The following is a 15,751-nucleotide window of genomic DNA, read 5'->3' on the forward strand; positions in this document are numbered from 1 at the left end:
GTTTATTTTCATAATAAATTTATCCGTAACTTAAGTAAAGAAAAGAATGAAGAGACCGCTTCTTTTGTTGATGTATCGAAGATACAACTTGGCAGCGAAAAATGACCATGTTGAAATTTCGATTTGACTGTCTGCGCAGCTGTCAAGTACTTTTAATATTTTTTTCTGTACATTTGTAAAATTTCATGATGGCAGAATATACTTGTAGCCAAGACAGTCAGGCATCTACTATATTAAGTATATTCTGTATGAAATTTTCAGTCTAGAAATTGTAAATGAACAGGAATATTGTACATCATTTTAACTGTCAGTCACAGATGTGAACTGGTGAATAATTACATGGTCATTATGCACATACAGTAGAATCTATGACAATTGGAAAAGAAAAGTAGAATCTACAAAAACAAGTAGAATGTACAATAACACAGGAAAAGTGGTGTTTTAAATTGTCACTTTTTGTTGTAATATCAACTAAAATAGACCTCCTGAAAATTTCTAAAATATTCTACATGCAATTTACAATATTTAAAAACTACTTTTTTCACTCTCACTACTGTCAGTACTTGCAGACAGCATACTGGTAGGCTACTAAATAAATGAAAAAAAAAATTTGTTTATATTTTTCAGGACAACCTCCAGTATGAGATATAAATGTTTACTGCAGTTTTGACAATGCCCATCAAGTGGAGTTGCTGTGAGTTCTCATGCAGGTATAATATTTAAAGTTAGTGTTTACATTCATATCAGTGTCAGTATCCTCAAATGCATTTTTTTTCAGTATCAATTTTAACTATGAAATTCCATATACTGCAGTATCACTAAATTAAATTCCACAGTCTTCAAAACAACCATGACTCTATAAATAAAAGCTACAAGGCTACAGTGCGCATTTTACATTTGAATTTACAGTGAAACCTTAATAACAGAAATTTGGTTAAGTGAAATTATCCAAAGGAATTTGTCTTTTCTTAAGACTTGATTTTACTATTAATTTCTTTGCTTGTTTTTTTTTTCACTGAACTTTTTGTACATCTCTGAAATGGGATTGAAAATATTGCATTGCTTTATAACAAAGATGCAGTATAATAAGCACTTTAAATTGGAATTCAATTAAATTTTGATAAATGCAAGTTGTTGTCAAGCATTATCTATAAGAAATGATGGACTGTTTTGGTCAGTGTTGATTCACTCTATTTTGATGAGGACTTTAATACATTTCTCATAAACTGTTCTTGTTTTTTTTCTACCTAGTGTATGAAAAGTACAGTACTGCTGTTGGAAGAGGAGCAGTGTGGTATCTATGGTCCACCATCACTTCAAGCATTATGACTATGGATAAAAGAAGGTTTCATTACATATGGACAACTATATTGGACAAAATAAGAAGTGTTCTAATAAGGTAAGAATTACCAATAAATAAAGAAATATTTATTAAGCACACAGAACTTGATGTTGAAATATTTAATTTCACAGTGTGATCATACACTTCAGTTTGGAAAGTCACTGGTTTCCAGTTTATATATATAATGTGCATACTTTTATGTAAATGAAACATCATATCTCCACTGATAAACATTGATTTACAATTTTAATATTGTAAACTTACATAACATACTGTATTAAAAAATCCAACTGTGTAGCTGGCATTTAATTGTTGTAATAAAGTGATGCTGCAGCTATGTTATATTCTAAGGACTACACTATTGCTACTTAAAAGTTATTGTCTAAGAATTCATTGTTTAAATATACCCTTATTTCAGTTCTGGAATGTGGCTTGTTATGATGGGTCTGCTTGATTGGCTTGGAGTACAACCTGATGGGGACTGGGCTTGCAGAATTCAGTCCTGAACATGTTTAGGTATTTTTGGCTTGTCACCTCTTTAAGCAGTTTTTTTGTGTAATAATCAAGTATTGATAAAACTTGCTGCAGAGTTCATGTCTGTAAATAGGCCACTTATATTAAGATGCCACATTTTCTGTTTCTTTTTATGTTGTTAAAGAGTGTCTAGCTCACTGCAAGCCAGTTCAACAGAAATAACATAATTGTAATACAGTAACTGTTTTTTCTTAACCAGGTTAAAGAACTATGTGTTAAATCGAGATCAAAATCATGGCCCTTACTTGATGTAAAATATGTGCGATGGTTGAATTTTTTTATGAAAAGAGGTTGTCATTACTATAATAAAATTCTAAAATGTAATTTAATGTAATTATGTGTGGTATTAGTGTTCTTTGTCTTAAATATTTGATACATTTATCATTACAGAATGTCTTCTGCATGACCTAGTATAGTATTCTTGAAGGATTATAACTTCAACACAGAGACGGAGATTAATATTTTAGGCAGGGGATTGGCATCTCCAACTGTATTACCATTCCTGAGCTGGATGCCAGCCGACAGTGGTACCTGTATAATGAAATAGCGCCCCTTTGCAGCAACAGCAATGTATGCTCAAAACTAGCAGTGCCAAAGCCATTAAAATTGAGAACTCAGTCATTTAAAACAAAGAATGAATGGAAAAAAGTGTTTAACATTTAAAGTAATACAGAGAAAGAGCTTAGATCATTTGGTATTATCTGAAATTTTAATTATTTTTGAAAGTGTTTTTTGATTTTTTGAAGGTGTACTAGACCCAAATTCCATATATGAGCCGTGCCATGAGAAAACCAACATAGTGGGTTTGCAACCAGCATGGATCCAGACCAGCCTGCACATCTGTGCAGTCTGGTCAGGATCCATGCTGTTCACTTATAAAGCCTATTGGAATTAGAGAAACTGTTAGCGAACAGCATGGATCCTGATAAGACTGCATGGATGTGCAGGCTGGTCTGGATCCATTCTGGTCACAAACCCACTATGTTGGTTTTCTCATGGCGTGGCTCATATATGAATATGAACAAATGCTACATATAGTTATGTAAACATTGAATTAACAAGTTTATGAAGTCAACAGTACTATGCATTGGTTAAATATAGACACACTGTATGTAAGTAAGGCTGAACACAGTATAAATGTTAAATTCCTCTAAGACACTGGAAGATTTTTCAACAATCTACTGTTTAGTACTGCATAACATTATGAATGTAGCTCTACATACACAGTTGATTTATACATTATTAAGCAAAGTTAAATATATTTATTGATGATTTTCTACAGTAATTACCTAAATATTAAATATTTTAGTGAAGATATATTTTATGCAACTATATAAGTTGAAAAAAGCCACCTCTAGGAAGAATATTTTGAAATGATACTTTTACTTGAAAATTTATATGAAAATGAAGGAAATAGATGTTAAAATGAATTCTTTATTTTATAAAAAATGTTGTTGCCATGGAAACATAATTTGAGTATTAAGTTTATCAGCTTGCTTTCATACCAGAGTAATATGACTTTTAATTATAATTATGTAAACAATTTAATGTTATATAATCATCACTGATACTTTTAATTTTCAATTTACACTGTCATTGAGCAATGCATCTTAAGTACATTTGAAGTTGAATGACACATTACAAAAATTAGATATTTATGGAATTGCTTTTAGATATTTTTGAGATGAATATAAATCAGAAAAATCACAAATTCTAGTTCTTCTAGAGAACTAATATATATTTTATAAATTTACATTTTTGTATCAAATGTAGGCTAAAATGTCTGTTAAATTGACATTTAAAGCAATTCTTGTATTTTGTTGCTATGGAAACATGAATTGTGACAATTTTTTTAATATAAAATAGCATATTTATAGCAAGAAGGCATTATCAACTGTGCTAATCATGTTAAATACTTTTGATATTGATGGCAAAATATGAAATTAAAATATATGATAAAAATAAATGATTTTAGTATTTGTCATTATTATTAAACAAGAAGTGCAAGTTTGCGATGGGGAGTGATTGTACAAAAAATGCTATAATTTTGTTATTTTAAAACATGCAGGTCTAAAATTTTGAATTTATGTTAAGGACACATGTACAGTTCAGAATATGTGAAAAACTCAGTTTCCATAAAAATGTCATTTGGGACCATTTTGTCATGGCTTGTCACATTTGTAAGTGCGCATGTCCAACCGGAAGCTAACGTGGCGATTTACGACGACGTTTACGACAAACTAAATGTGTTTGTATATCCATTCTTCTGGAAATAAATCTTGAACCTGCCTCCGATCTTAAGTTTAATGGTTTAATAATGCAGAAATAATGAATGAATTGCCGCAGAAACGCTTCAAAACATTGTTGCCTTAAAATGACGTCATTGACGTCATGACGTTACGTGTCAGTTACCGCGCAAAATTAATAGTTTTTATTTTGAAAGTACGTTATTCTGTGCTTTATCTTTATTTGAACTATTTTTAAACAGCCATTATTTGCTGAAATACTTTTTATTAGTCTTTTGCTCTGAAAAATGATCAATATTTTGCTTCTTTTATGTAATTATATTGAATGTTATGCGGAATGTAAGAACTGGGTGATGGTAACTGATGTGATTGGGAATATAGTTGCCTGAAAGGTAACTTATTACGGTCATTTACAAATAAAAATTGGGCAGTTTGATTTGTTATACCTATTTCCCAGTTTCCGTTGATAATTTGTTGCTTAAATACTAAAACTAAGCTCTAAAATTGTTCAAATTTCAGTATAAAATTGTGGTGTCTTGAATTAAATTGATGTTAACATGGAAACGAAGCCCGTGACCTATATGTCTAATTGTAAAATTCAAAAGCGTTGACACTGGTCAATTTAAGGAACACAGCTTCGGCTTTTTATTTTCATTTCAACAATATCCATGAGAATAATAGCAGCATGCAGAACGATTTTTCAATAAAAATGTCAGACGACAGGCACTGCAGTAAGTATTTTAAGCTGTGAAATTTGTTAAATTAACTGCAGTTCATACGAAAATATTACTAACGTTAGAAATAAGATGTTTTAAAGCTACATTAACAAGAAAGATAATTTTATATAATATTTTTTTTATAAGAAATTACGATAAAAAGCAACATATAAGCTATTTGCACTGTTGACAAATATCCCTTCTACTTTTGTTGCATGTCAAACATTGATCTGAGCATTTGACAGAACATTTTTCACCCGTCCATCCAGCGTTGCAGTCTCCTAAGCATATTCCATCGTCATCACAATAAGAGGAACATTCTTGAGAACAACTTATTGTATCCTGTATACATGTTTTTCCATTATATGTGTAGCCTTCAGGGCAATCTGTGCACACTAAATCGTCATTTTGGATTTGGCACTGACTGCAGTTTTGAATAACACAATAACTTGAACAGTTTGATCCTAGTGAACAACTAGTGCAGTGAACAAAAACGTTTCCATTGGAATTAAACTGATACAAATGAAAATCATCATTGCAAACCAGACATGTGATTTTGTCATTACAATATCTACAATCTCTCGGACATGTTTGACATATTGATTCAGTCTCCGTATTGTACTCGTAATATCCTTGTTTACATCCGTGCGTACATCTACGTAAATCACAAAGATCACCATCACAGACAGTACAATTATGTTGGCACTGTAGGCCGTACAGTCCAGGTTTACACTGAACACAATAGCCAGTGTCATACTGGCATTCTTTATTATGACAATTATTATTACAGGGGAACTGGCACTGCTTGTCTGAACCCCATTTACCTGGTTTGCACGAAGTACAGTCATAATATCCGTTACAACTTGTGCAGTTTCCTTGACATGGAGAACAGGAGCCATCGGATAAATAATATGACGATTTACATTTCATGCATGTTGAACCGGAACATGAATTACAGCCATCAGAACATTCTAAAGATAAATTTGAACACTGGTTTAAATACATATACATAATTTTATAACGTATTATCACGCACACTGTAGAAATTTGTCTATGTTCTGAACGTCTGTCGTGACTTATAAAGAATAGAGTAAGATTGTGTTTATCAGTAATTACACTAAGTTTTCATACTATTTCATTACTTTATATAGCTCTTCCGCAAACTAGAATCAGTTAGTTGAATATTCTCCGTAAATTCATACTTATCTATATCATATCCTAATGGTAGAAAAGTACATTAAGAAATATATAAGACAGCTCTGGAATAGTGCTCTTATCAGAGTGATTTGACTTGAATTCTTAAAGGTGTTTTTCACAATTATTTCTAGCGGACAGAATTTTTTGTAACTTTGCATATTTATAGATTGATGTATGACAAGTTAAAATAAAAAATAAAAATAATAGGTACCCGTGCTTCTTTTTTCAATATTCAAAGTTTATTAAGAACACCAAATCGGTATTTTTGTCCGAAGAAACAGTATATACATGTCATAATAAAACTACTGCAAACAATTATTTATTCGAAGTTTCAATCTGATGTTACTGTTTATGCATCCGAATTAATAACAACACTATAACTATGCATAAAATGTCAACATATAGATATATTAACTCAGCAAAAATTACTCTTGACAGATGTCGAAAGCATCTGAAACGGAGAAAAACACGAAGTATTTCTTAATGATATAAAAAATCTAGCGGACAGAATTTTTCCAAATTTTATATTATGTAAGCCAGAACTAAGACAAAAAAATCTAAACCAAAAAAATAATATCAACCCGTGCTTGTTTTCAAGAAAAATTAAAAAATATTCACTCCACCCACAAAAGTATTTTTTCATTACCCCACCCACCTAAAATTATGAACATTTTTTTTTTACAAAACAAATTGCACAATGTTATTATCAGTTCCTTAACCAGTATTCTTACTCACATGCGGAATAATGCTCCTTTAAGGTTGCAAGCCTCTAGGTCAAATATTTTTTGAGATACGTGCTACACAAACTTTCACATCCAATTTACGTATATATTTGACCACGTCAAGGGACATAAATCTGTTTTTATTGAGTGAAACCTCAAATAAAAGCACTGGTGCACAACTTCGTATGCTGAATTTCATTCTTGTATGGTTTCATGACTCTTGTCGCATATAATTTTGAGGTACATGCGACACAAATGATTAGACCCTTTATGTACACTTTGACTATCAGGGGCCATAACTCTGGTCTTACTACGTGAAATGCGGGATGGGGCACAAAAAGTGTAACAACATTTTTAGGAAGTCACATTTGAACTTGAAGGAGATATATCTACGTTAAGATTTTCTGGAATTTTATTTGACTTAGAGTCGGCTGCATCATTACTGGACGAAACAGTTTACTTTCAAATTGGCTGTCCGCAATGTATTCGATTTGAGCACTTCCTACAACTACTCCTCCAATAAAACACCATCACTTTTAAAGGTAAAATATGGATGCACGACCTATATTGTCAGTACATACGATATACTTTGCGCGAGTGCGCTGCATATCCGACAATTATGCACTTTCGGCGGCAAATTCTGAACTTTACAGTGGATATCGCTTGCTGCGCGATTGAGCTGCGCACAAAATATTGTGATGAACTCCTTTAAATATACTTCATGAAAATTTCCAACCATTTTGCATTGTTTTTCTTGCGTTTGCCTTTTTTCCTCTGTGTCACAAATTAAGTCGGACACAAAACAGGCATTTTCTTTCGTTCTCTACGGTTTATAATTTCAAAATAAATGCTGATTTTATATTTGTAGCAAATGTTAACTCACCAGTTAGCACAGCATCTGTGAAAAGTGTCAAAAGTAGTACTGTTGTACTTAAGCCGGATACCATACTTCAATGTTTTACTTTAAAATATAAAAAAGTATTATGCTTTGTCACCATCTGCTACACTATTGTCAGTGAAACTGAATAATCTCGTTTTTATATAAATATACTAGTACCCATACGCATTCGTGCAATTTCAATTTTAATTTTAGAAGTGGGAATTAAAAAGCACCTTAACTTAAGTGACATTTTTAGTGAGCAAGATATATTTACTTAAATGACATCAACGATTAAAAGTACATTAAAAATAAAGGCATTATTCATTTAACAACCATATTATGTTCCTACCTGTGCTAAATCCAGATTATTTTATCTAGAACCAGGATAAAGCTCCTGATTTTTAAACTACAGCCATATTATTAGACAAACATGTTTTCACTAACCTTGAGAACAAATTCAAAACTTCCTTTAAGAATACGTTTAACATATAAATGTAATAGATGGTATCTGTAATGGGTACGCTTGAATGAGTGGGGAAATTTCTATTTCTAGTAAAGTAGCTGACACCCACTTGTTAAGTTATTATGCTACATGTTTAATATTACTATAATTCTAATTTAGCTGCCTTGAATTTAAACAGGTTATGCGCCTTTTTTCCTTTTTCAACTAGTTTGGGACTTAACATTTGCACTTTTTGAACAGTTTCTGATTTACAAGGTAGAGAAGACTTGTGAGTCATTTATTTTAATTAAATAATATAATGTAAATAACATCTTTATTGTATATAAATAGTTCAGTCAGAGTGGGAAATCGAAACCTTGAAATTTTCTAGCACTTAAACACCCGTAACCTCAGATAATATTGTTGCTATCCCTCACTCACACTACCATGCAAAGCAAGTAATCGAATGCGGAAATGTGTCGTACACAGACCGATAAACAGCAAATGGTGATAAACAAAGGCATCCGAAACAGAGTTTCATTTGTAGAATATTTCGATATAGATAAAATTAGTAGAAAGGGATTTCTAATTTTTATTTTTTGCTTATCAATGCGTTAGGTAGTTTCTTATAGACATATTATTCACGGATGTTTTTATTTTCATGTGTCGATATTTTGTCCGTCCGCGTCTATGGGATGTCTACATGTAGCTTACAAAGTTACTTCTAAAACTGAAACGTGTTGTCGTCAAAACCGCGCTTATTTCAGTGTCATACATACCTGTTTTTCTAAAAAGTAGAAATACAAATTAGAAATCGTTAAAAAATGCACATGATAACTAAGACAAAATAGTTGACACAGTTAAAGTATAAAACCAACAATTGTTTCAATGCGGGTCAAGTCCTTGTTCGACTTAGTTGACATTTTGTTCAATTCCATTTCCCTTTCATCTCTCTTAAATCCAATAGATATCCACATGCCATTGGAATATGTAATGAGAAATGACATGTTGGTGATACTTTCGGTTACAGAGAACAGTGTCGTTTTGAATTTTGTGAAATGAAAAAGTGATGTTCGCTCTGATAATCATATAGCGTACACAGCCCGGCCCGTTGGTCTAGGATTAGAGTGTCCGCCTCGGGTTCGGCGGGTCGTTGGTTCGATCCCTGGCTGCGCCATACCAAAGGCGTTAAAAATGTTACCAGTAGCTCCATTGCTTGGCACTCAGCATCGTAGGTTAATACTGGGGAGTAAAAATGAAGCAGGTGAGTATGGTTGTTAGTGGATACTCTGTTTTGTCGCACAATAGCCGATTCAGCTAATGTTAATTGTTAACCCTCTATGCGACGTTAAATATAGCGTCTTTACTCTTTACTTTACTATAGGTGCTGAAAACCGTTCTGCCGTTTTGAAAGTTTGTGTACGATTATAGCTATCGATGTAGTTGTTTTGGACGCTTTTTATAGTGCCTGCTGCTATTTCAAGAATTCTAACAACCTATTATAGGTGTAAACGTCGGTGGACTCTTAGTGGAATCGTGATAGCTCAGTGGTAGAGTGCACAACTGGAGATATGAGGGTTCCGGGTTTAAATGTATTGACTTGAAACTTAAAATAGTTAATAAGTATTAAAGTCTACACTAAGAGAACCAATCCCAATAGCTCTGATTGAATTTTGACAGAGTAATGCCCCTTTTTAATTTAGAATTTTTATGGTTAAATTTTTTGATAAAGTCAAATATCTCTGTTACTATCAATACAAGTGGCCCTAAATTATATGGAATTGTGGCAGGGGCAGATAATCGGGGCTAATACATGTAGCTAAGTATGAAACTTTCAGTAGAAACTTGAATCATCAACTGACGACTGATTTCCAGAAGTCAGTTGAATGTTCAACTGACGACTAGAAGTAAGTTGAATTTCCGACTGATTTTTCGACTACAAGTCAGTTGAATATTCAGCTGACGACCAGAAGTCAGTTAAATATTCAACTTACGATCAGAAGGACTGTCCATTAGTAACGAGTGAAGGCTCTTACCTACCAGTTTTTTAAAACATTTGCCCCAGTTTTTCTTTTATACAGCAAGGGTCTCATGTTTTCTAGGTTATGGTCCTTCAAATATTCCTGCTTTCCATGGGGACATAACTTTCTTTATATACGCAAGGCTAATGACCCTTAAGTTATTGTAATGTTGGCAGAAACATTAATCATCAACTGACGACTGATTTCCAGAAGTCAGTTCAATGTTCAACTGAAGATTAGAAGTCAGTTGAATATTCAACTGACGACCAGAAATCGGTTGAATATGAAACTGACGACTGTCCATTAGAAACGAGTGAAGACACTTGCCTACCTGTTTGTTAAAACATCTGTCCCTCCTTGGCAGGAGCAGATAATCGGTGTAACTACACATAGATATGTATGAAACTTTCAATAGAAACTTGAATCATCAGCTGACGATTGATTTCCAGAAGACAGTTGAATATTCAATTGACGACTAGAAGTAAGTTGAATTTTCAACTGACGACCCGAAGTCGATTTAACATTCAACTGTCGACTGTCCATTACAAACGAGTGAAAGCACTAACCTACCTGTTTGTCAAAACTTCTGCCCCCTCCGCAACTATTCGAGGTTACTAGATGTAGTAATGTATGGAACATTTTAAAGGGCCATAACATTTTAAATACGCACTGCTAAGGGCCCCTAACTTAATATAATATGGAAGCAGGGGAAGAAAATCGGGGTTACTACATGCAGTTATGTGTGAAACTTTCAGTAGAGTCTTGAATCATCAACAGACGACTGATTTCTATAAGTGAGTTGAATATTTAACTGACAACTAGAAGTCGGTTGAATATTTAACTGACGACTGTCCACAAGAAGTAAGTTGAATATTCAACCGACGACTTTTCTTATCATTTAAGGTAGGATATACCAATGAGTTATACTCCAACTTAAACACTGTGCTCCAACTTAAACACTGACACATTTTATAACATTGCTTATCCAAACCCAGTGTATTAAACAATTCGTATAACTTCTTTTAGATTTAGTAGATTATTGCTGACTTGAAACGTATATTATATAACATAATTAATAAATGTAACCCTACATCTACAATACCGCGAACTGAATAAACAACTTCATTGTTTGATATAATTTTAATAAACAGTAGTTTGCTAATTTACATTACAATGACAAAACCCCATTGAGTAGAATGCATTATCAAATATTTCATGCCGTCCACATATACAACAACTTTATTGAACCAATTAAAACAAATATTTAAGCACAGATCCTTTCCGTTCGTGGAATCTGCTTTACTACTTTTAATGACTGGTAATTTAATTAAAGACTATCTTACTTTTTAAGGAACACAGATTTAAGAAATACAATTCTAAGTAATTGAAATGCATGTTCATAAATGTTTCAACATTAATTATGTCTTTAAAATAATTTATTTGCATTCTACATGCACGTTCTAGATTTACGGTTGTGTTGATCACAGAATTACCCCGGATTTCTATCCAGTATATCTTTCTTTGCATCCATGTTCACATATCCTATTGCTTCTGGCACATAACATAACTATATAAAAACAACCATCAGAACAAGTCCGGTTATAAATCGGATCACAGAATTCTTTATCATAACTAACCAAACAATATCACAAGTTTCGTGATCTGGCACTTTTAACATGACGTATTACAAACGAGGTTGCAACTGGCTGTGTAATAATCAGCTTTGCGACTGAAACAACTACCATCGTTACCTTATTCGCATGCCAGACATTTATTAGCACATTTCTCAGAAAGATTTTTCCCAGTCCTTCCATCACTGCAGGCACCGAAATATATTCCATCGTCATCACAATAAGTAGAACATTCTTTGGAACAATTATTGGTATTTCGTATGCATGTATAACGGTTAAGTCTGTATCCTTCCGGGCAATCTGTGTACATTAAAGAACAATTGTGGACGTTTTACTGATATGAATAGCATTTTCTCTCAATAAGCAGCTACAGATGATAACATTTAAATTTTTGAATCAAACATGTTAGGTAGCGTATAGGTTATAGGGAAAATATGTTTCCTTTTGTGAAGAAAGCACGAAACTTTGCATATTACTATTTTGAAGTATGCTGAATCCAAAAAAAGTAGGAGACACGCGTTTCGCTAACCTCAATCAGCTAAAAATGTGGCCTCCCAAAAGGGACCTATATTTTATTCATTTTAATCATATATTTTTGAAAGCAATTTACCAAAAAAGTTTAATTTATGACTTCAATGAGTAATAATTGTTCACACGATATTTATTCAGTTACATTTTATACACATTTGATATATAAGACACAGACAAATGACATAGATGAAGCCCTAAATGGGGATTTTTAAAAATAAATTCTCATTGACAGGATGACTTTTTCCTTTAGTATGAATATCATATCACTTAACTCATTCTGCACGCGCGACGCATTAATGCGTCGGTCGATTTTTATTTGTATACCGCGTGCCGCTTCTAGGCGGTGTTGTTATCTACATCTGGAAACCGCGCGCCGCGTATATGCGTCTTTACAGTAGTAGCTCTGAATTCCGCGTGACGCTTTCAGTCGTCACATTTCATTGGTCTTAAATAAAATGTTTTAGTTCTTTCTAACAAATTGGACCAATCAATTTTGTTGTTACGTAACACTTTTAAAACATGAATAAAACCGGATGTTGTGAAAAAATAAATGCTTTCGTTGAAGAAAGCTGTAAAAACGAGCGTCGTTCGAGTTATAATTTGTGATTTCTCGAAGCCTGAAAATTACGGATAATTTTTATATGATCAAAACATAAAAAATATGTAAATAAATGAATAAAAAATAGATAGATACCAGTGAAGATTCACTGAGAAATGGCAATGCTCATGTGTGTATGAAAAAGTAAAATCATCTTGTGGGTATTTATTTATTTTGTTGTTAATCTTCGAGATCTATAGAATAAAGTGTTAATAATTAGTCAATTATTCCGACAGCTTGTGTGTGATACTTTGAAACACTACAAAATTGTTTCAAAATTCAAAATTTCATAAAGTACATGTTTTCTGAAAATAAGTCCAAAATAATCTCATTTTCAGCACAATGGTTTCTGTCTACAATAGTTAAAATATTCACTTATTTTCATTTTATTGCATCTTCATATCAAATACATACATTATTTTTTTTATGAGAAATAACTTTATTCTGATGCGTTTTGATTGCCTAGACTCGTATAACTCGGTGTTAGAAAACGGCAATACTAGTGATATTTATTTAAAATTATTTTTAAGAATTGTTCTTCTTTGTTGTTTAAATCTGTGCATGATAAAATGTAGCATTTTATAAATGCTGTTAGCCAAAACAAAAGCTGATGAGAGAATATGGTCTTTTCTTTTGTGTCTTTAATTCAACAGTCTGTTGAAATGACTTTATTACACAGCTGCATGAAATTAACTTTGTTGCATAGCTACTTCAATTTACGTACAAAGTGTGCAAATTCCATACCTATTAAAACATATTTGATGTCATATGTCATTAATTAACAACAATATCCCAAGTAAAAAACTACAAAATCAATGTTATCTCTCAAAACATCTCTAGGTATTCAGGGTAAATTGGATTATCAGCCTCCTAGGTGGCTAAAAGATAACTATCAGCAGAGTAGAAGTGGAGATAACGCTTTAGGGTAGAATATGTTAAGTAAACAAAACTAATTGTAGTATTTAATGATATCAAACCATTGTTTAAACATTCGTTACATTTTGAGGTTCAATAAGGGTATTTCATAAAACAAGTTAACATATACGTGCATACTGTAATTCATATAATAGTCTGCATTCCTGTTCCGTACTATTTTCATTCTCACATCGATTTCAAATTGACAGTACTAAATTAGATACTGTACATGGGGTACGGATAGTTAGATCTCCCTATGAATATAATTATTAGGCAAATATATTTATATTCAAAAGAGATGCTAAACAAGGGGTTATTTTGTGTTTTTCTTGTATTGCAACATCTTATATAAAGCCCTATAAAACATATGAAACAAAACATTATTTTATATGTTTTTGAAGACAATTAATTACCTCAAGCTAAAGCATACCATCATCCTAATGCATTCTTTATAAACAAAAGGAAATGGGATGTGTACTAAATGTCTTATTGTATTTATTATTGCTAGTTTATACCATATTTAATAATACCAAGTTATTTAAATTTTATTCAGATTTCAAGTTTTAGAATTACCGGTAATCTAAATTCCTCTTTCTTGAAAAGGGCTCTGGTATCTTACGAGATTGACTTTTGTACGGTTTGAACCAACGACCTTCGTATTGAGCTGGCAACATCTTTACCACTAGATTGCCTCTCCCACTGAACACCTCCATAGAGCCCTAGGTTTATGTTTATAATTATACACGTTTCTAAAGTGCAGTGATTTACTGCAGACACCCCAGGAACGCAAATAGTTACACATAAATATTTGCTAGAGATGAACATAATTATAATACAGACATAAAAGGAAGGCATGCCAAATAGATTTAGATGTAAATCTTTCAAAGTAAAGATTAATCGATTAGTTCATAAACAATGTCTCCTTAAAATAACGCATATCTCTTTAAAAAAAAACTGATTCATAAAATAACTAAAAAGAACGTGTAACTATAATTATTGTTTATTACAAAGGCAGGTACAGAACAATACGCATAATGGATGCATAGAAAGCAAAACAATTTTATAGACAGTATGAAACAGATCAAACTGTTCAAATTTTGATGTATATTTGTAAAGCAAAAAATCAAACATCACGACCATAATGCTATATTTGTATGAAACTAATACTACAGAAGCATGACAAATTAATTTCTAGTTTCAGTAAGTAATGCTTTTAAATATAATAATAAGCAACGGTGCGATTTTTGAGGAAAAGTCATTGTCTACCTTATACAGTAAAACGTTTACAAAAATTCCCGACATATGATCGAAGCAAGATCATCAGGAATCATATTGAATAGGACAAGTATTTGCACGCTGGGGAAAATATTTCATGATGGACCTGTCAATTCTTTACTTGTGGGTGAAACAGGTCTCATAAGCGTAAATACGACTAGCTTCTACTGATTATAAAACATACCGTACGATTTGTTGTGAATTAACTGTTGTTGTACTTTTAGTAGTTTAACCGCCACCCTTGTTTAAGAGCAACATTTAAAAACACGTTTTTTCATCCTCAAGTAATAAGTAAGTAGACTCGCCCAGTTTAATCAATCTAGACGCATAATCTAACTGTTATATATAGAGCGCTTACTTCACCCGATTTACATTCGGAACATTTTCACGCGTTTCGGGCTTTATCGTATGTTTAACATGGGATTTTTGAACCGTCCAAAGATGCTGGAAATGTTTGTCTCATTGTTTATTTTTTTTTAATAAAAATGATACTGCTTTCATTGTCTACCACTTTTTTCCACCCTTGCCTGAAAAAACAGTAATGAGTTTGTACACTGTTCAGACAATTTAACCAAAAGCAAACTTTACCTGCATAAACCATAAACAGAAAGCATGATATGTCACCATGCGCGGATCCATGGGGGGGGGGGGGACCGGCGGTCCGGACCCCCTCTGGAAAATCTTTAAAAAAGGAAAGAAGA

The 15,751-nt window shown here is 32.5% G+C and overlaps 2 protein-coding genes and 1 long non-coding RNA gene across 3 annotated transcripts in view; 1 reads left to right on the forward strand and 2 right to left on the reverse strand.

Moving 5' to 3' along the window:
• Positions 1–636: 636 nt before the first annotated feature.
• On the forward strand, positions 637–2,358 carry LOC128550750 (uncharacterized). Its single transcript, XR_008368418.1, has 4 exons — positions 637–710; positions 1,252–1,399; positions 1,761–1,858; positions 2,267–2,358. It is a non-coding gene; the product is annotated as an uncharacterized LOC128550750 (long non-coding RNA).
• Positions 2,359–5,012: 2,654 nt separating this feature from the next.
• LOC128550499 (proprotein convertase subtilisin/kexin type 5-like) lies at positions 5,013–7,720 on the reverse strand. The gene is made up of 2 exons (XM_053529699.1): positions 7,641–7,720; positions 5,013–5,809 (listed from the first exon to the last, which is right to left on the reverse strand). Exons 1-2 carry the CDS (start codon positions 7,702–7,704, stop codon positions 5,013–5,015), a joined length of 861 nt encoding a protein of 286 aa, XP_053385674.1. The 5' UTR covers positions 7,705–7,720.
• Positions 7,721–14,759: 7,039 nt separating this feature from the next.
• Positions 14,760–15,751, reverse strand: part of LOC128546241 (receptor-type tyrosine-protein phosphatase kappa-like) — a 185,572-nt gene continuing 184,580 nt past the window's right edge. Inside the window, exon 20 of the mRNA XM_053530458.1 lies at positions 14,760–15,041. The gene's annotated coding sequence lies outside the window, so the exon portion shown is untranslated. The remainder of the gene's footprint in view (positions 15,042–15,751) is intronic.

Source organism: Mercenaria mercenaria, chromosome 18, assembly GCF_021730395.1.
Source record: "Mercenaria mercenaria strain notata chromosome 18, MADL_Memer_1, whole genome shotgun sequence".
NCBI lineage: Eukaryota > Metazoa > Mollusca > Bivalvia > Venerida > Veneridae > Mercenaria > Mercenaria mercenaria.